General features: G+C 37.5%; 1 protein-coding gene across 2 annotated transcripts; it reads right to left on the bottom strand.

Moving 5' to 3' along the window:
• Window positions 1–1,234: 1,234 nt before the first annotated feature.
• NOP14 (NOP14 nucleolar protein) lies at window positions 1,235–20,206 on the bottom strand. Of its 2 annotated transcripts, XM_015862890.2 has the most exons (18): window positions 19,888–20,206; window positions 18,103–18,237; window positions 17,133–17,274; window positions 16,462–16,607; window positions 15,902–16,039; window positions 14,750–14,872; window positions 13,488–13,619; window positions 12,024–12,354; window positions 10,528–10,658; window positions 10,207–10,292; window positions 9,059–9,194; window positions 8,451–8,552; window positions 7,439–7,592; window positions 4,726–4,885; window positions 3,866–4,013; window positions 3,225–3,343; window positions 1,868–2,023; window positions 1,235–1,512 (listed from the first exon to the last, which is right to left on the bottom strand). In XM_015862890.2, exons 1-18 carry the CDS (start codon window positions 20,083–20,085, stop codon window positions 1,413–1,415), a joined length of 2,637 nt encoding a protein of 878 aa, XP_015718376.2. In that variant the 5' UTR covers window positions 20,086–20,206; the 3' UTR covers window positions 1,235–1,412. The 2 variants fall into 2 exon arrangements, with proteins under 2 accessions (XP_015718376.2, XP_085401894.1); XM_085545768.1 differs by lacking the exon at window positions 17,133–17,274.
• Window positions 20,207–20,401: the final 195 nt, after the last annotated feature.

Here is a 20,401-nt window from a genome sequence, read left to right as displayed (position 1 = left end):
TCTCTCTTGTAGAGGAATAATAAGCAGCTGCAAGAGGTATCAAAAGCTGCTGCCCCAGGATCAGAATGCAGCTGTGAGACTCTCTGTGATTTTAATACCCAGCTGTGTAAATCCTCTTGAAGCTACTTGCTGTTGGAAGGAGTCGGATGAACTGTAATGCTTCCTTGATAGTTTAATTGTGCGAAGGACAAAAACCGATGGTGGAAAATGCTGATTTATAGCATGAAATAAGAAGTTGGGTTCCTTCCTCATTGCTTCAATCTTAACTTCTTGTCTTGAACCATAAAGTATTTGTTGTTCTGTTTTTTAAGATAACAGTCATTATCTTTTATTATTTTGGGCAAAGGAAGGGAAAAAAATCTCCATGCTCTGCCAAATGGAAATAAAGCAGGAGGCACACGGAGCTGATCTGCTGGGGTCTCTTTGAAGTTTCTGGAGATAGCTTTACTGATTTTGGAAAGGCAACTGAAAATACACTTTGTTTTCAAAAGCAGAAGTAGATTTCAAATGCAGATATCTCATTAGTACGTGACAGCAGTACCTCCCCACTGGTACCCAGCCTGTTTTAATACTGGTATTGCTTTGTAAACTTGATATTCAGGCATAAATTACTTTGATACAGTTGCAATGAGATTCAGTAGAAGCTACTTTCTTTAAAGAAAAAATACTCTTTTAAAGGTTTACCTGTGTATGTTTCTTAAGTCTTACCTCACAAAGATGGTTTAGCCATGAGAGTTTAAATGCAAAGCCAAAGAGTTCAACTCATTCCCTCCTAGTTTTAGTCTTGCTTTCAAGTTTCATTTGAAAAAGCAGCACAAGCAAAACTTTCTAAGACAATCTGAAACAATGAGAACTGTCAAACCAGATTTACTTTCAGGTTTACTTCCTTCACAAATAGTAGGTGTTACCATTCCTGAGTTACCCACCGGCCAAAATAATGCTGTTTGGTGCTTTTCTTTTTTGGTGGGGTTATTGGTTTTGTTGTCGTAAAGAACCTTGGTTAATTATTTCATTTCTCCTAAGATTGTCTTTCTAGTTTGTCAACAATATTACTGTTGAAGTTTCAAGGATATTACCACTGTGAGAGCTGCTTGCAGTTCTTCGGTATTAAGGAGATATCAAAGGATTTTCTGTTGTATCTGTGCAGTGTACAATAGAAATAAACACGATAAACACTGACAATTCTGATTACTCATCCAAATACCGTCATTAAAATAAAAAGAAATACACCACATGCATACAAAAGTGTTATTTTTATTTTACTTATTCATTTTTTTCAGACAGATCTGATGACGTTATTTGTCTCAAAAGGAATCCACCCAAAGGATGCAGTTAAAATCTGTGCAAAAGCCATACAATCATGGTATTTATACAGCTGTAAAACCAAACTTGCTGTCTGTAAACAGTCCCAATTAGTTCTTCCCCTTTTTCCTTTTCATAGCTTTCCATTCACCCTCCTGTGTAGCAAGGCTACCAAGAAGCTCTTTCACTTTTCTCTTTCTGGCTGCATCTCTGTAAAGGAAGCAATTAATAAGTTGAATATTTCAGAAAGATTATACTAGGGAAAATAAGAAAGTACATTTAGACCATGTATATTCATCTGTCGAAGCCCCACAAATCTTAGACCACCAAACACTTCAACTAAGAACTTTCTGCACATTCTTATCCAGAGATAAGAATCATCTTATCCAATTTCAACTGCAAAGTTGAAATTTAAAGCGATCTCTAATGAAAATGTTTGTTTCCCCCAAACTGTCTATTTTTATTTCAAGTTTAATATTGTTTGTCATTACTGTCAGTCTCCCCAAAGAAACAAACACACAGAATAATAACTCTTAAACTACTGTTAAAGCAAAGGCTACGTTACCTCTCCATGATTTCTGACAGTTGCATTCTAGCCAGAAACTGGTTGTCTTTCCGGATCTCACGAACAGCTCCTTTAAATTCACGTTTATGTTTGTGAATTAACCGCCTTCTTTCCTGCTCCTTTTTGCTGCCTCCCTGCTTTCTTCCAAACTCTAAACTGAAATGAAAAGATGCGTGTGAACACAGTGAGATCAACTAGCAAAATAAGGAGCTGAACACACCAGACCAAGTGTCACCAGTCAACTGCATATCACCATCATGCAGATTATAAACAGATAAGATTCTCCAGAAAACAGATATACTCCAACACCCCACAGCAGCCTGCATTTTGTTAAACAGATTGAAAAAGCTGGAGCAGAAAAATAAAAAGGTACCTGGAGAAAGAGGGAATCTCCCAATATATTTTACATTTTTACCAACTTTCTCTACAGATGAACTCTAAATACAATAGGGCCCGATTGGTTACAAGCGAATAAATGTTTATAGCAGAGGAAAAGCTGTCTCCTTAAATTATTAGGATAAGACAAGTTTCTGCCCTTGGAGACAATAAACAGGCCTAGATGAGTCAGCAGTCAATGTAAGTCAGACTTCCTGAATCAGAACACAGTTCTACCATCTACAAAAGGAACCAGTGCTATTTAAATTTAATTTCAGAAGAAAAGAATGTACATGATCATTTTACGCTTTACAAAGAGAGAAAGGAAGCTCCATGTTTTCTGTGATTGCTATTGGTGAAAGGCAGAAAACTGCTTGGATGGGAGGAAAAAGGAATGGTGAAGTCTGGTATATTTATACGAATGCTTAATGTGATGCATTATCTGCTCTGATCCATGAGACAGAGTACAGGAACAGTCTGCCTGGTCTTTTGCACCAGTGAAAAATCCCACATCATTTCACCATTCATCTTTATTTTTATATGTTTCAGTATGGTCAGGTTGTGGTTGGACTTGATGATCTTGAAGGTCTCTTCCAACCCGAGCAATTCTATGATTCTATGATTTTTATGAACTTTTGTTCTTGAGACTCAAGTGCTTTGCACAGTGCACAGTACTGTATTGTGCAGTAAACAGCCTCCTTTCAACTTGAAATGTAACTGATTAGACAGGCAGGAATTGGTTCCCAGTGCTGTTTATTCCTTCATAAAGTAACCTCTGCTCTGTTTCTTAGAGTCTCTTCTTCCCTTTTCTTCCTCTCCCTACTACTCAAGTAGCTGGTCCTTTGCAGCTGGTGCATAAAATACAACAGAGAAACAAAGTTGCCTGTCTTACATCCTGCTTTCCCTATCTTTTTAGCCTAAATCCTTAGCACCTGAATGCTTAGATGCACTTTTTCTTCTGCATTAAGCTTGCTTTACTTACACTTTCACAATCTTAGGCGTATACTGTTTCAATGGCACTGGTTTCTTTTTCTCACATACCAGCGGAGTATAGTGCTTTGCTTTGTTCTCCAGCTCTTTCAGAGCACTGCGATACCACTCCTGAAAACACATATCAAATTACAACTTCAAAAGTCTACCAGAGACACCATCATTCACTAACTATTGTAAATTAAATCAACAGCAATCTTCTCCCCATATAACGTTCTTCTGAGACAAACCATTGCTATTCATTAGGATACAGACAACATTGAAATGTGGGATGTTTTCCAGGCTGGACAATTTTTTAAGCTCTTCAGGAATTCCACTAAGATGGAAACACGGGCAATCAGGAGAGTCTACAGAGAATTTCACCTAACAGATGTATAAGCAAGATTAAAGCTAGGACTATTTGAAAGCCAGCCTCTCAGAGCCATTTTAAGTAGAACTGCTAACTTGGCTTACTTTGATGGCAAAAACCAGGCCATTTTTGCACTTAAAATCACTTATGGCAGATACCTGACCCTTGAAAACATCTCACAAATTATTCTACTTTTCTTTTTTTTCCTTAAAGAACAGATGAAGATCACAGAATTTATTAACGAGCCAATCCTATCAATTATTTCACACTGGAAGAACACATACCTGCATTTGTTCAGGATATTCACTCACTGGCACACGCTGTGTAAGGACTGTTCTTATCGGATGCATTATTTCATGGAATGATGGTAAAAACTCATATAGAGCTGCACATCTTTTAATAAGATCAAAACACAAGGCTAGACACGACAACCTGTTAATGGAGAAAATAACGCAACAATTTCACTTGCAAATGCTGTACTGCATTGTCAAATAAAATGTATTAAACTAATTAAATCTGGGTGAATTAGCAGCGTCTATTATTAAGACTGTCTGACACAATCAGTTCCAAATCTGTCCCTGGTTGTTAATTCAGGCTAAAATTTCACTCTCTTTATGCACTCAAATACCCAAGAAAGCCATTAGCAACAACTACTTATGTTGGTGCACAAAGGACAAAACAGTATCATGTCTTTGCTGCTTGAATAACAGGTTTTTATGTTGGCTCTTCAGAACAGAATTATGTGTTTTTGTTTTGTTTTTAAAAAACCTTCATCACAAAACACTCATCCCTGAGATGCCATGGGATGACACAGAGACAAGGTGAAAAACGCAGTCCAACGTGTTTAATGTTTAATTGTGTTCTTTCCTAACTGTAGTGTTTGATTACTTTTGTGACTCTTCTAGCCCTTGTAGGCAAATACAGTATTTACTTCTGAAAAGCAGGACAGTTCAAAGTACTGAGTGCACCCTCTGTATCTGCATCATCCCATCAGCCCACAGCTGTACTGAAAAGCAATGGAGGGGCTGAGTGCCCCAACAAGTGCTCCACATAACATTCTGACAGAAGATTCAGAATTTCATATGCTAAAGAATACTAAGATAAAACCAAAGCAGAGCAGCTCACTACTCTTATTCTCACATACCTGATATGATTAAGTTCTGTTTTGCTCAGTTCCTTTAATCTAGTCACCACGCTCAATGGAAGGTTTTGCTTCTGCCAACTTTCCAGATCCTTCTTATCACACACCAAAAGCAGTTCTAAGCTTTTTCCCACTGGTGTGAATGGATGGACTACAGTATAGCCTAAGAAACAAGAACAGTGATCAACAAATCAGTTCTCAGGATTACTTCTCTACAGGCTTTTAATCACATATTCTTAAAAACACAAAAGGCATGAAGCACGATGAGAGAGCAGGTATCTGCCCTGCGGAGAACAAGATGCACACTTAAAACTGTAATGGAGGAAAGGGCAAGGAGCGGGACTTTCCCTTGGAGTTGTGAGTAGGTTTATTGAGCAGCAAGTGGGCCAGCAGCACAGTGAGCATGGATAGGGGACGCTCAGTTTTTGTACATCACTGAACCTCTCCAGCAGGGGACCTCAGATGCATACTGTAAAGTCCTCACCCAATACACCTAAGTACTTTTAAAACAAGAAGAGGAAACACATAACATGTACTGGGGCAGGGCACACTGAAAAGACGTGAGAATTCCTATGCTAAATTTCACAGCTAAGGTAGAAAATAATTTGCAGTCCCTACACTGGATCTTTTTTTTTTTTTCCCTCTTTATTCTCCAAGTTCTGCAAACCTACAATGGAACTCATTACAAAACTATTTATTATTTCATTTACTCGTGAGAGGACAGCAGCTCTAAATAAGAGTTCCATTAGTTGAGGCTATCAACAATGGCAATTCCTTCCTACTCTCTTTCCCTCCAGCTTTTCCACTAAAAAAAAAAAAAAAAAAAAAAGCCTAAACCAGATCAGAAAGTGTATTTCAGTCTTTTATGAAGCTGCATTCTGTATCATTTCATTTGAAAAACTAATGGATTAAGCTCATAAAATGAAAACTATTTGCTGATGTTACTCAATGTCAAAATGGAACCTCAAGAAATTTTCTGGTGTGACAACATATAAATATCCCAGAGAACTGGATGTCAGCTTGCTTTAAAATATTCCCTGCTGACAGCAACTCCATCTCATTTATAAGCAACAGTTGCCCTAAGGACAGTTAAAAACACAGCGGATATCTGGAAACTTCAAAACATCACCACCGAGTGAAACATTTTCAGAAGGAGAATGCTGTGCCTTTAGTTTATCCTTTATTGAGCTCTTCTTCCCTGCTAGCAGAAAACAACACCATGAAAATTTAACTAATGCAAATACATTAGCAGAAATACAATGGAAATTTAAAAATGGTTAAAACTTAAATCATCAATTACCACTACAGATTTTAAAACAGCTTACCTGATTTTGAAAAAAAAAACCACTCTATTTTAACAGTATCTAAAACCTATGTAGATGATAGGTTCCTACACAAAGGAGAAAACAGTTCAAGTGCAGTGTAACCCACCCACTCTGTAGCCTCTTCTCACCTCGCTCTAAGAATTCAGTGCTTTAGCTCTGATGCAACCCAGCTGTGTAACCTTGGCTCACACTTCAGAGAAAACTGCTACGCTGTGAGAAGAGCTGGGCGAGTCTAGAGGTTACAGCCACACAAGTTAATAAAGGTGGAAATACAATACTAAGCTTGTTGAGAAAGGGATCACTGGTAGCTCAAGAACTCAAAAGAAAAGAATGTCAGCACAGAAAGGCATGAAAATCTTGAAGAAGCAAAGAAGGGAACTGCAAGACAACCACTCAGTAATGCTGAAAACATACTGGAACAACAGAAGATGAACCTTCCTGGCCTGGCTGATGACTACCCAGAGAACAAAGACTTCAGGTATGTCATCAACAGTGATGAACACAGTAATAATTACCCTGTAAGTTCATTAAATCCCAGACGTTTTCTTTGAGTATTTGCCAATAAATAATTGAAATTTTTCATTGAAGAATACCCTTCCTGCAGTCTCCTCATGCTTGAAGACACTCCGAGTGACCCAGGTAGAGACACTAGCACATGAATTAGCAATGTGCTCTGACAAAGCTCCTCTAGGTGAATTTTTGCCACTAAACACTTCAACAAGAAGCTTCAGATCTGGAAAAATTTTAAAGCTAGAAATGAGTCCACACAGGAAAAACAAAGTCACAAAAAGACAAAGACTGGAAGACTGGCAATTGAAAATTGTTAGCAGATGGATCCCATTGAAAAGGCAATTTTATTATTCTTGTTGCCTGCACAAGCTGTTAAGTTCACACAGTTATGTTACCAGCACAGACTAATGTGCTTGTGTGGATAGCTGCCTTCTGTTAAACCACAACAAATCCCTGTCGCATAAACAAAAAGGAAAAATAACAATTTTGTGATGTATTTCTCTTGGTGAAGCAGCTATTAGGTGACGTGGAAGGGAATTTAATGCCTGCAACATTAACTGCTTCCTTACTGTGAAGAACAGGGTACTCTATAGTTCTATAGCAACTGTGAATTTTAGACTGCCGTCCTACAGTGTGGTCTATCTAGAACAATACTGCAAAAGTACTGCATACTGTGAGCAATGCTACTTTATTTCCTTTAACAATGTTGTTTCATTCCTTCTTGCCAGCATTAGAGGATCAATGCAGTGGAAAGCTAACCTAGCAGATGGTTTTGCATTTTTGTTCGAAACACTGGATTCATTGTGAAAGACTATTAATGAAATTTTTCAAGAAAAACACTAATATAAAAATTTATTACTCATTTATTCTAACAAACTCACCCTGGGCCTGCTTTCTGGGTAGAGATATGTGAAGTACTCCGAGCAGAAAATTGATGAGTTCTGGTACGAATCTTTTGGAGAGAGATACATATTCCAGGAGCAAAGAGCATATAAACAAACCTTTAATAACATCCTGCAATGTTGTGATGCGACACTGTAAAAAGAAAGCACATAATTAGTAAATATCTGTCCAACACAAGGGCAACATCCAACCAAATCAAAAAGTATTCAGGAACTTGTATGCATTTTAAAATCTGTAAAATAGTACCCACCCCTAGATTTAAATGAAAAACATATTGCCTTCCCTTAGCTCTTACTGAAGAGTATAAGCAGAATTGGTTAGAAAGATGAGGCTTAGCCACTAGAAGGTGCTCAATCACCACTAAATTCTTAGTGCTCATCTGCTCTGCCATGTGAATTGTGTGTAAATTATAGTCCCACTTTTTGCCCCCAACGCCCCATATCCATTTTCATGTGAAACAAAGAAATATCAGGCTCAAAGCAACTTGGATCAGCAACAGTAACAAAGCAACAAGCTCAGAACTTCCGAAGCATATATGAAAGATATCTGGATAGAAAAATAAGTACTTCTTAACTACACTGCAATACACTGTACTATGTAAAGTTTTAAGGAAAACACACATTGCTGCTTCTTAAATAAAAAACTTTCTTAAATTGGAACAACTGCAATATAAGAAAGAGAAATCACTAACAAATGATTTTGTACTTTATTCAGTCTGTTCTGTTAGTTTCACATAGTTTGTCATAAAAGAAATTCTTGCATGACAGCTCAAGAAATTATTAGGTCAAATTTTGAGTTGGGCTGTACTCCATGAGGGTTTTTTCTCTTCATTTTTTTTCCTGCCATTTATTATCTGTGTCCACACCAAACATACAGCATCCTTTTCAGCGCAGTTCCCATATACACACATTAATTATAACACATAGTTGGAGCGCTAGGAAGAAACAAGGAAGTGAAGTTGTACACTGAGATACGACATCATAGACATACCTTAGTAAGCAGCTGACTCATGTATATAAAAGCAGGAGTTACAACTGGATGCCAGAAGTCAGATGTTGGAAACAGCAGGGATGTAATTTTCAAATAAATAAGCTGATAGTGAATAAAACACAGTATGGAGGCAAAATGTATTAAGACAATTCCAAGGATCTTGATCTTACACATACCTAACTAATGGATGAGTAGATGTCATATAGTGGTCTAAAAACACTAAGGCAAACATCATTCAGAAATTGGATATGATATTTACAACCTATTTATGAGATGACTGTTTAAGGTACATGAGTACTCTTAATGTAATTGAAGAAACCAGGACATACCTGACAACATCACTATCCATTGAAATTTCATCAGGAAAACTAATAATGTTCTACTATATAAACTGGAGAGGCAATTCTAAGATCTGTTCTCCTTGTTAATATATCAGAGTAGAATGTTTTTTAACTGCAGATTTACATTTAAGAACTAGAAAAAGTGATAGATGCTAGTAACTCATTATATAATTTGAAATGAAAAATTACGTTCCCCATCATCATGCATTTACTAGTATTTCTGTACTAGAAAGAGCAAGAGCTTGCTTAGCAGCAGGTATTTGTTACCGTGTCTAAGCCTGGAAACGCTGCACGGCCTTTGACTTCAATTACTTCTTCCATCTCATGCGCAGCGTCTCGAAGGACAAACTTTATATTGCCACTGGCAGCTTCAGGAAACATCTGGCAAAGATTGTACAATGGCCTATTAAGAAGAAATGTAAGTCGTGATCAAGTTACACCAGTGATGTTAACTAAAAACCTGATTTTTAAGCATCTGCAGGGCAGTTTACTGAGTTCCATCCATAACAAAACCAAATTCCATGAAACAAATTATTCGTTAGAAAAATATGATCCTGCATAGACTATTATTGTAATACTTTTGGTTTACAGAGATGTACTTTTCACTGGTGTTGTAGGCCATGGAAGCACATGGCAACACACTGGGCAATCAGATGACCTCTGCTTTGGTGGTTTCTAAATCTTAATAATAAAAAATAATTAAAAACTTTAAAATACACTCCTAAGTAATCTGATATGATTAAAACACATCTTTCTAAATCACCTAACTCTTCATTTTACTGTACAAAGATATCTTGCTGGTCCATACCAGGCAACTCAAAATGTTCTCATGTAATGTTAAGAAACATGTAAGGCAGTAACACGGTTATCACTTAAGTTATTACTTAAAATACAAAAACACATTCGTCTCTCTTGTCACAATAAATACCCTTTATATATTTGAAGACAACAATTCCAAATTGACAATTTCCTGAAAAATGTTTCTTCAGAACTTTCATATGGCCTTACCATAACATTCCAATTCTGTTTTCACCTCATTCCTAATCAGAGTGAATTCATAGAATGGAAACTCATGAAAACAAACAAACAAACCATACAGGCAACAGCACATTGTCACTGCAAACTATAAAGTCCTTAATCTGCTGCATGAGTAACTCCATACAGAAGTTTTCATGCACAGCCAGCATATTATTTACCTACTACCCATGAAAAGCACTTACAGATTAAAAAATTACATTGTAATGTTTTGGAAATGTACAATTAATAGCCCAGACAACACATAGAATAAATGTAAACAGATTTAAAACACTAAGTTGTTTACAGTCCTGACAGGGTGATATGTTAAATACTTCACCCTAGGTAGCTTTTCTCTTTAGATCAAAAAGGAGCAAAAGACAAGAGGATCTATTACTTACAGGATGAGTTTATCAATTGTTTTGAGCGCTGGTAAATCCAGAGTTGCTAACTCTCCAATGTATTCCAGAAGGAAGCCAAACAGTTTCTGCAAGAAACATTGTATGTTAAAAACCATTAATTTTCTTTCGTCACATGTATTTTTCAAACAGCACAAAAGAACAGTGATTTAAAAAGTTAGAAAAGAAACAAGCAGTACGTAGATAGTACTGTTACAAGATCACATACATGTTATGCTGCCTCCTGAATCCCCAGGAAGACTTGAACAGAGATTCAAAGTTTATTTCAAACCTTAAAATACAAGACAAAACATGAAAACTTACTTCCAACTTTGTTTTGTTTCCCACTGCAAGACTTGGGTGATTGCATTTCTGAATCCTCTCCAGTATAATAAGCTGTTGCTCTACTGTTCTTCCAGCCAATAAAAGTTTAAATTTCTCATAGGACTCAGGAACTGTAAGGTAAAAACAAAGAATTACCAAACCTCCAACTTCAGTTATTTAATTCAAGTGACCATCTAACAGATTTTCAATTTAAAAATGTCATCTTTCAGAAAAAAAAAGATAACACACAGCTTTTAAATACTAATCTTGTAGGAGTAGCCTATCAATATGTGTTTTAATCATATCAGATTACTTAGGAGTGTATTTTAAAGTTTTTAATTATTTTTTATTATTAAGATTTAGAAACCACCAAAGCAGAGGTCATCTGTAACATACACGAGCATAAGTCAGAAGATAAATGCTTTTCAGCAAATGAGATGCAGTTCATCTTGTATTTGCTGCCTAGGCTGAGTGAAACTACATGCAAACACATGCAACACATCAGAAGTAAACTTAATGCATTCATTCAACCATAAATTTACCATAATACAATTAGCTCTACATGTAATTCACACCTAATTAGCTTTTTATGAAGGATGTTAAATAAATTAAGAAACTTGACACTAATGGAAAATAATTTTATCCCCCCAAAAAGTAGTATTTTTAGTCTTCTGCATAAGTTAATGTGCTAGATAACATCCTAATCTTTTCAGTTTTTGAGTGATTTAATGCAATCACTTTCTGGTTAAGACAAAACATGAATGCAATTTGAAAGGCTTTGTGTAAGGTACGCTACTTCCTTTTGGTGGGAAAAAAACAAGCACTGAGGGAAGCTGTTTGAAAGGTTGCTCAATCTTGTAACAGTTAATTTTGTTAGAGAAACCTATACTAAGATAATAGCTAGTTGCATTAAATACTCAATATTAACAATTGCTTTGTATACTACTTAGAACACGCTTCCTCCTACACACAAGTCCCAAAGGAGTCAAACTTTCACTGCCTCTATTTCAGAATCCTGTGATGTTGTATCGCAGGGATTACACCTCACAGTGCTGCCTCTCTAAGCCTGTGACAAAAACATTAGTCCAAACATGACAGAAGGAAAGCTCTCCTCATTTAAATATAGTTAATAGAATACCATTCTAACTTCCCTCATGCAAAACACTAGCGTTTTACCCTGGATACACTTGTGGCCTTCAGAAACAGGTACAGATCTTTCTGTTTTCACCCTTGCTGTGTCTCTGTTAATCCTAAGGCTGATAGAAGCAGAAATAAATGCTGTGGGGTGAAACAGATCCAGTTTCCACTGCTCACAGCATGATCAATGCTAATCACTACGAACAGCAGCTACTGTCTGCTCTTGGAACAGTAGGAGACAATTATGAGGCAAAACTTCATAGATGAGCAGGAATATATAAGATACTGCAGGACAGAGAGAAAGACAGGTTATAAAACCTTAAAGATAACAGGGATCTCTGCATCAGTCTTTTCCTTACCAGCAAATGTATATGGAAGCTCTGATTTGGCAGCTTCCATTTCTGGATCCAGTTCCTCCACATTCTGTGATTCATTTTCATTTGCCTTGTGTTTCTTTTGTTCTTTATTCTCTGCAGCTTCTTCTTCACTCTCAAGGTCAGACTCAAGATCTGAATGGTTATCTGATGCAACATCCTCCTCATCTTCATTAGCAGATTCTTCCTCACCTTCTTCATCCTCATTATCTTCCTTCTCACCTTCCTCTTCTTTCTGTTCTTCATCCTCTTCTTCCTGTTCCTCATCCTCCTCTTCTTTGTCCTCCTCCTCACCTTCAATGTTCATCTTTCCATCCTGCCAGTAGAGAAGGTAAGCCAGTTAAAGCACTGATAAAGTAGCAGCAATTACCCAGAATCACCATGGAAATGTATCATTACAGGCTATTGTGACCAAGCAGTGAATGACAGCTGTGTCAGCCGAGAAGGAATTTTAAGAAGAGAGAATGTATACAGATATTTGATAATAAGTGTATTTTTAAGGAGCTGTAAGAGATAGGAAGAAAAGGATCAGTATGTAAGGACCACATAATATCAGTGGGAAATTAAGGAGTATTTATGTAAAATTTCAACATCACTTATAGAAGCATTCTTGGTTAAAAAGACATTTTAACTGCTTCTAAGTATTTACATTGTCTTGATTTTCTTAACAACTTAAATTCACATTCACAACTTGCATTCTCTGCTGAGAGAAGCACTCCCTTGCTACTTCTATATAAGTTGAGAGGATTAGTATGCCCACACATGCATCACACAGTCAGGGTGGATCATTAAATCAGCTTTAAGGTTTTACTCACTCTGCCACCTTAATCAAAGCATCTTCAACAAATGGAAGGGCTAAGGCCCTCTCTGCAGTCTAGCTCAGTAAGAGCACAGAAGGCTACTACTATATTAGTAGGACTATAAAGGGAAACAACTATTCTCCTCTCCTCATGACTTTCAAAACCAGATAGAATATAGTATCCAAATACAAGAAATATATCTACCAATGGCTGCAAGTTCAAGACAAGGTCACTGGGGGACACAGAACCTGTACAACAAGGAGAGGCTGTGGAACCCATGTTTTTTTTCAGCCTGGAAGCAAACAACAGCCTTCCAGTGCCTATAAAGGAAGTTACTGAGAAGGCAGCGCAGCACTGTACCACAGTCCACGGTGGGAGAAAGAGATGCAACAGGTTTAAGATTAAACAAGAGAGGTTTGGGCTGATAAACTTTTTTTACAGTAGGAAAATCAGTGGAACGGGATGCCTAGATAGACTGCATAGCCTCTATTGGAGATTTTTCAAGATTGGACAAAGTGCCGAGCATCCTGCTGATTGCATGGCTGTCCCTGCTTTGAGCACAGATTTGGACTAAAGGTCTCCAGATCAGTTCCAAACTTTTCCTATTTCCACTTCAGAGCCTTGAAAATGCAGAGATTTCCTATCTTACCTTGTAAGACAATAAACGTCTGTCATCTTTATCCAGGATAAAGCCATCAGCTAGATCATCAGCTGACACGTGGCTGGGTTTCTTTTTATTCTCTTGTTCATCTATTCCACGCATTCGACGTAGTCGATCTGCCTGTGTTTTAAGAGAATTAACATACACAGATGAATCATGTATTTACACAAGAATGAAAGATCCCTCGAACACTGCACTTAAGAAAAATCAAAGGGAAAAAAAAAAAAGTTAACTGGAACTATTCGAGTAGTAGGTGAAAACTAAAAACGGTGACTTGACAAATCATGAGCAAAAACCAACAATACTTTGTTTTTGTTGGGCAGTACGATTTGACAGCCTAATGCAACTGCATGTGTGATAACTTATTTGGAAGGCTTTAAGCAGGGCTTCCAAATGCATTATGTTCTCTTATTTTATCTGTTTGGTTTACCAGAAAATGCAGCTTCTACTGGTGTTTTATGATTCTGCCGTGTTTACCTGTTTCTCGTAAATGTAACAAGTGTGCAGAAAACACAATCTTAAGATTTCAACATTACACTGAATTTAAAAACAGACTCAATGGACAATATGTGAAACAATCATTTTCAGAAGCACTTTCAGTTTTACAGCCATCCAGATCATCCATCAAACAACACAGTAAAAATAGAAAAAACAATCCTTTTCCTTTCGCTGTAATGTGGAGGTACCACCTCCTCTCCCTACCATCTTAAATGCATCCCTAATGTCCCAAAAGGAAGAGAAACATTTACCAAGTAATTCATTCTTTCTACAGGACTCGGAGCTCCATATAGAAAAAACAACATGAAACATTTCCCAAGAGAACCCTATTCCTACACGAAGCAAAGCTACGTATGTGCTACTGCTATAAGATTTACAACACCAGAAAAAAGCATTACATGACTTGGCAGCATATTAGCTCAACTTTTTTGCAACAGAACATCCTCCCCTTACTGAACTGCATCTAAACCTTGAATAATTTAAAACATTTAAAGGCAAGTCAAAGTGATATTCTATTTTTTTTATTGAAGAAATATTCACTCATTTCACAGACCTCACTAAGTCATGTACTAAGTCCATGTTTTCTTTATTATATTAGATTCCAAAGAAAACACAAACAGATTTCCTGCATTTGCCCTCTGATGAACAGCAGTTTTAATACAGCCACTTTCAATCAAAGGTCAGGCAATGAGTATATGTGGTCACTCCCAAAAGACAGATTAGAAAACAATTTAAAACCATGGATGGTGTACCTCTAGCTTCTGGAGTCGCGCCTCCTCCTCTTTTGCCAATTCTTCTTCTGTCTTCATCCTTTCTGAAGGTTTTGCTTTCATCTCGAATCCAAGTTCTCGAACAATCATATCATATTCATCAGGCTAAAGAAATATTTATACAGTTGTTTATTATCTTAGTTTTATTATTCAGCTTTGCATCCACCCTTCTACCAGACATAACAACTGGAAAATAAGACCTTTAAGAAATAAGGCAAAGACTGTCCAGACAAAGCTGCTTTCAATTCAGTATTAACATAAGGAATGGATTGAATGATTGAATAGAAATTTTCCCTGAACTCCCCTCTATTTAAATTACTCACAGCTGAAGAACTTACAAATATTATCTTAAATGAAAACTGCTTTACTTATTAATTGAAATAAATTGTAATACTTAGTACACAGTCTGATCCCTGCACCCCCGATAACTCTCAAGTGGAGATCTACATGAAGCAAGGGAAGCTAATTTTCCTTTTCAGCAAAGCACAGAGACAGAATTTTTGTCTAGGATATCACTTTATTGATATAGTGGAATATTCAGGATATCATGAAGCACCTTAAAATAAAAAGCAGTACGCCAAAATATGACTTTTTGATTCGGTATTTTCTATTCTTTATCTAAGAACAGTTTTAACATGAGATCAGTTCATTATTTCAGCCTTCTGAAAACAGAATTCTACTGCCATGTAATAAATACCTTATAATACAAAATGTCTACAAGACAAAAAATATAGCACAAGATATTGCAATGCTTATTCTTAAATTAAGAAGCATGAAAAACAACAAAGGGGAAAAGCTTTGAGGCTGTAAAAAATTTATTCATAAGCTTAGTATCTTAATTCCCTTTTTGTAGGGACAGTACTCAGGTTACAAGGAAAGATCTGTTGTCAAATAGAAGTTGTTTCACTTAAGAAACATAGCAAAGGCATTCAAACTAAGGCAACGTTATCAACAATTTTTATTCTTCAAGCAAAAGCATATCTTAGAAATAACCAGCAGTCAATAGTGTTGCTCAACATGCCACCTCTCTTGATTGCTTTGCAAAATAAAATCACTTTGCCTCATACCTCAGTCACTACAACAGTCAAAACCACAAATTATTAGAATAAAAGAAAGTAATCTAGCCAAATTTACCTTGGGTTTTTCTGCCTCTTTGTCCACTCTTTCTGACTTTGGGGGTTTGCGAGCCATAAGGGCTTGGATTTCCTTCCAGTCACTGTCAAGCTTTTCAGTAAGTTCTAAGGCACTTTCTCTCCGATTTTGCCTTTCTTGCTAGAAAAACAAAACACAAATGCAGCAGTTACACCCAACTGGATAAAACAAAACACTTACAGCATGAAAGAAAAATGATGTCTTCAGCAAATAAATTATTTCAAATACTTAACATTTTAAAGGTATAAACATTCACTGTGGTAGAAGCAATTCAGTTATATTGAATGCCATGTGGGCTGCATACAGAAAACAAAGTATATGAGTCAAGAAAATGAGAGAACTGAAGACACAAAAGAATGGTAGATGTTCACTTTATTTCCTGAAGCATCTACAAGAGCAGATGGACATTCAAGGACTTTAGACTCTTTTCCCGGACAGTTATCTACATCATTTTCTGTGCTACTGCTACTTTACTCTGCAAAGACAAATTGTGATGTCCTCTACATCATGCATTAACTTATTCTTTAGAGCTACAAACTCACCTTTTCTTGTTTAGATTTGGCTATCAACTCTTCTATGAGTTCCTTCCTGGATTTAGGTCTTTCCTCCTCTTCATCTTCCTGCTCACTTGATGCCTTTTTACGAAGAAGGCCTCCACCGCCTCCAAAGTGAGCAGCAGTCAACTCAGCTAGAAGAGAAAATAAATCATGAATTCTTTTCAAACTGCTATGTAAGTGCTGAGGCTGCTAGGACAGTATCTCCCTAATATTTTAGAATGGGAGCAGTTAAAACTATTTCATCAGCCATGTACTACTCCCATTCATACCTAAAAAGGATTCTGGACAACTTGCACTGACAAATATATTGCATTCAATAGGAATATTTTTTCTATATTCCAACTACTATTTAGGTGTAGAGGTACAAGAAAACCATTTAAACTTCAGATGCTGCCCAATGCACTTGAAACGTAGGTACACATTAATTCTGAAAAACCCACAGATTGAAGAAACTTGCCAGTTGGGTAGCTCTAACTTAGCTTCTACTAAATCCTGACAGCTGTTCCACATATATTTAAGTAGTAATCTGGCTTCAACAGCCCACCCATTTACACATTCTTCTTCAGTGAAAGAAACAAATGATGCAAATGTACCAACAACAAAACCAACATTGAAAAAAAACACAGAGCAGTGAGATATCAGCCCATATGTCCTACCTGACAGTGCTCCTCTTTCATCTGTGTCACTATCACTATCAACAATATCATTCAGTTTTTCAATTTCTGCCAAAGATTGGCCAAAATGAGTTAATTCTTCATCTTCATTAAGATTATAGATATTTTTCTTTCCATAATTTTGCTAAAAAGAACAACATAAAAGCCCACAATTAAATAACAAAAATTTCTGGTTTCCAGAGAACAAATTAATAGAGCCAGCATTTTTAATGCTGGTTGAGAATATTCTCATTCCAGTTCTTTTCTGCTTTAAGAACACTACCAGGTTAATCTTTTTATTCAAAATACACAAAGCCTTATGTGAAAAAGTATGATGCTCCATTATTCTTATGGTAATGTAGAAATGAAGCAACTCAAAAAACTTAACAAAGCTTAAGTTTTATCTCTATACAATTAACAACAATCCTTCATTATTCCATTTCTGGCCTGAAGAAACTGACCTTAGCTTACATAAATTAACAACAGGCTACAATATTACACTATGTAGCTCTGGAGATTGAGTGCGATAAAACTGAAAGAATGGAACTACACCAAAAATTCACATTACAGAGTGACAGCATGATACAGAGTTCCTCTAGTCAGCAAATGAAATGGCTGTTCTCCAACAGCTGTACTGGAATGTCAAATTGTACTTGCTGGTGGTTGCCTTTTTCTAATCCAATTTCCAAATCACAACAAGTCTGGAACAGCCAAAGAAAAACAATAACTCTGCTTAGAATTGGCTTTCTTGCACATCAAACACGCTCAAAGAATTTTCTTCTTCAGAAAACCAGCTGTCTTGCAACACCAGGAAGTTTTCATGGAAAATTCTGGATTCTCATAAACAGATTTTTTTCATAGAAATTCAAAACGTACAAACAGAATAAGCAAAATCATTAGCCTGCAAAAGCCTCTATCAAGGATAAACCTGCCAACACTGTTTTTCTTTTTAATTCCCATCTATACACTTTACCTGTCTTTCCAAAGTGAATCGTTTTATCATCTTTTCCTCTGGACTTATTTTAGTGTTATATTCACCAAAACGTTTATCTTTAAACACATTTGTCTTCTCTTTTTCTTTATATTCTTTCAATAACGTTTGAGTTCTCTAGAAGAAAGAAAAGGAGATCAAATTAAAAACATTAAGAGAATAAATGCTTTCAAAGCAAAGGCAAAAAAAGCTTCACGGTATCCTGACTATATGGAATCATGCAATCTATCATAACACGAAACTGAAAGGGTATGGACAGCATATGCAGAACACAACAGAGAATAATTAACTACACTTACAAGCTGCCCAGAAGAAGACAAAACATGATACACTGTATCTTGTCCTTGTTATGTCATACAAGAAAACTAACCAATGCTTCCAAAGAATGTTTGGATTTTTAAAAATATGCTCTAATGCAAAACATGTCAGCTAAATCTCATGGACAGGTTTGTACCCAATGCTGTTTGTGCTGCAATGAACTCCCAAACTTGTGTGTTGAAGGAGAAGGCAGGTTTCCTACAATAGGCCCCTGCAGCCCCACTGAGCATCCACTACTTGCAGCCACCACCACTACTGACTGCAAAAGCCTGGTTTCATCTACTATTCTCAAAGCTCTACCTTCAGCTTCCTTCTTAAATAGACTATATAATCAAATGTGCAGTTTAAATGTTGCATAAGAATGCTAATGTACCTTACTAACTTGGATATGGGAAAGCACTTCTGTTCATCAATTATTTCATGTCCTCTCTCGACTACTCCTATTCATAGGATTTTAATGTATAACCTTTCACAGTGTATTCAAAATGTCGAACTATCCATTTCCTTCCGCTGCATAAGGTTTTAAAATGACTTTCTTTTCAGTGAGTACTTTTGTAGTGGAAATGATAAGTCACGACTTGAACTAATCATTGAGCACCCGGTGAGAATGCAGGGGCAACCCAGGGGAGCTCAGCTGCATGCAATGCACCTGAGTGACCAGAAGGGGTGGAGCCAGGATCCAGCCCTTCCCAGACCTCATTTAAAGGCTGGCAGTGGAAGTAAAGGCATCGCTCTGGAGATCCCTGCATAGCTGAGGTTTCCCAAAGGTAAGCAGCTGCTTTCCTTTATCACTGAGCCTATGGCTGCTGTGTTTAATGAAATCCTTGCTGCAGCCTAACATCCAGCTGCTCTGCTTTCTGTTGCATTACAACTATAAATTCTGTTTTACATGCACACATCCAGATTCAATGTACATGTAGCTATCCAGATTTGATCACAGAATCATTAAGGTTGGAAGAAACCTTTAAGATCATCTAGTCCAAATGTCAATCCATCCCCACCATTGCCCATTAACCATGTCCCTCAGTGCCACATCTCTACCGTCCTGAACTTCTTTAGGGACAGTGATTCTACCACCTCCCTGGGCAGTGTATTCCAATGCCTCACCACTCTTCCTAAGAAGAAATTCTTCCTAGTGTCCAATTTAAACCTCTTCTGGCACAGCTGAAGGTCACTATACCTCATCCATCACTAGTAGGAGAATAAGCCTTTCCCATTCACTACAACCTCTTTTAAGGTAGCTGTAGAGAAATCACGTCCATCATCAATGTCCACATCACTGCAAACTGTTACATTAAAACTTTTTAGTTTTAACAGAATCTATGGAACTTTTTACTTCTTTCCTGTTTTCTTTACAGGAATAGGTCAGGAAAAACATATCTAGTGCTTCACTCAAGGAAAGGATAAACACTGCTGCCCTCATCCTCCCCATTTCTGATGCCCTCTTACCTTCTTGATGGCCTTGGACCGTGACACACCAGGCAGCCCCACGTCATTCTTGGTTTTCCTTCCCAAGATGTTGAACTTCTGCCTGTTGACCTTCACCTCAAAGGGGTTGCTCTTCACCATGGCTATGGTTGGCTCTGCTGAGCCTTTGGCTTTTGAAGCCGTGGAGGCCTTTTTCTTGCGCTTTGCTGCCTTTCCCATCGCTGGCTGCTCGTGTGTGTGAGGAGGGGCTCAACAACACGCTCAGCACCCAGTTGCTGGATCTAGAGAACCCAACAGAGCGGCCAAGATGGCGCCCACGGCCACACCGTCCCTCAGGCCTGAGGGCTTCCAGGTCGCGCGAGACTTGCCTCAGAAATCCCGCGAGATCCGGCGGTCGATCGGCGCGGTGTAACGGAGCACGGCGGGGCCGCACGAGCTCCGCCACGCACCGGCACTGAGACACTCTCGCGAGGCTTTCACCCAAACATCGCGAGATCCACCGCATCGGGCACAGCCGGATGGGGCCAAATGAGGT

The sequence above is a fragment of the Coturnix japonica genome, chromosome 4 (genome assembly GCF_054131305.1).
Source record: "Coturnix japonica strain WE chromosome 4, WE-NBRP24, whole genome shotgun sequence".
In the NCBI taxonomy this organism is placed as follows: domain Eukaryota; kingdom Metazoa; phylum Chordata; class Aves; order Galliformes; family Phasianidae; genus Coturnix; species Coturnix japonica.
This window is presented reverse-complemented; position numbering and strand designations above follow the sequence as displayed.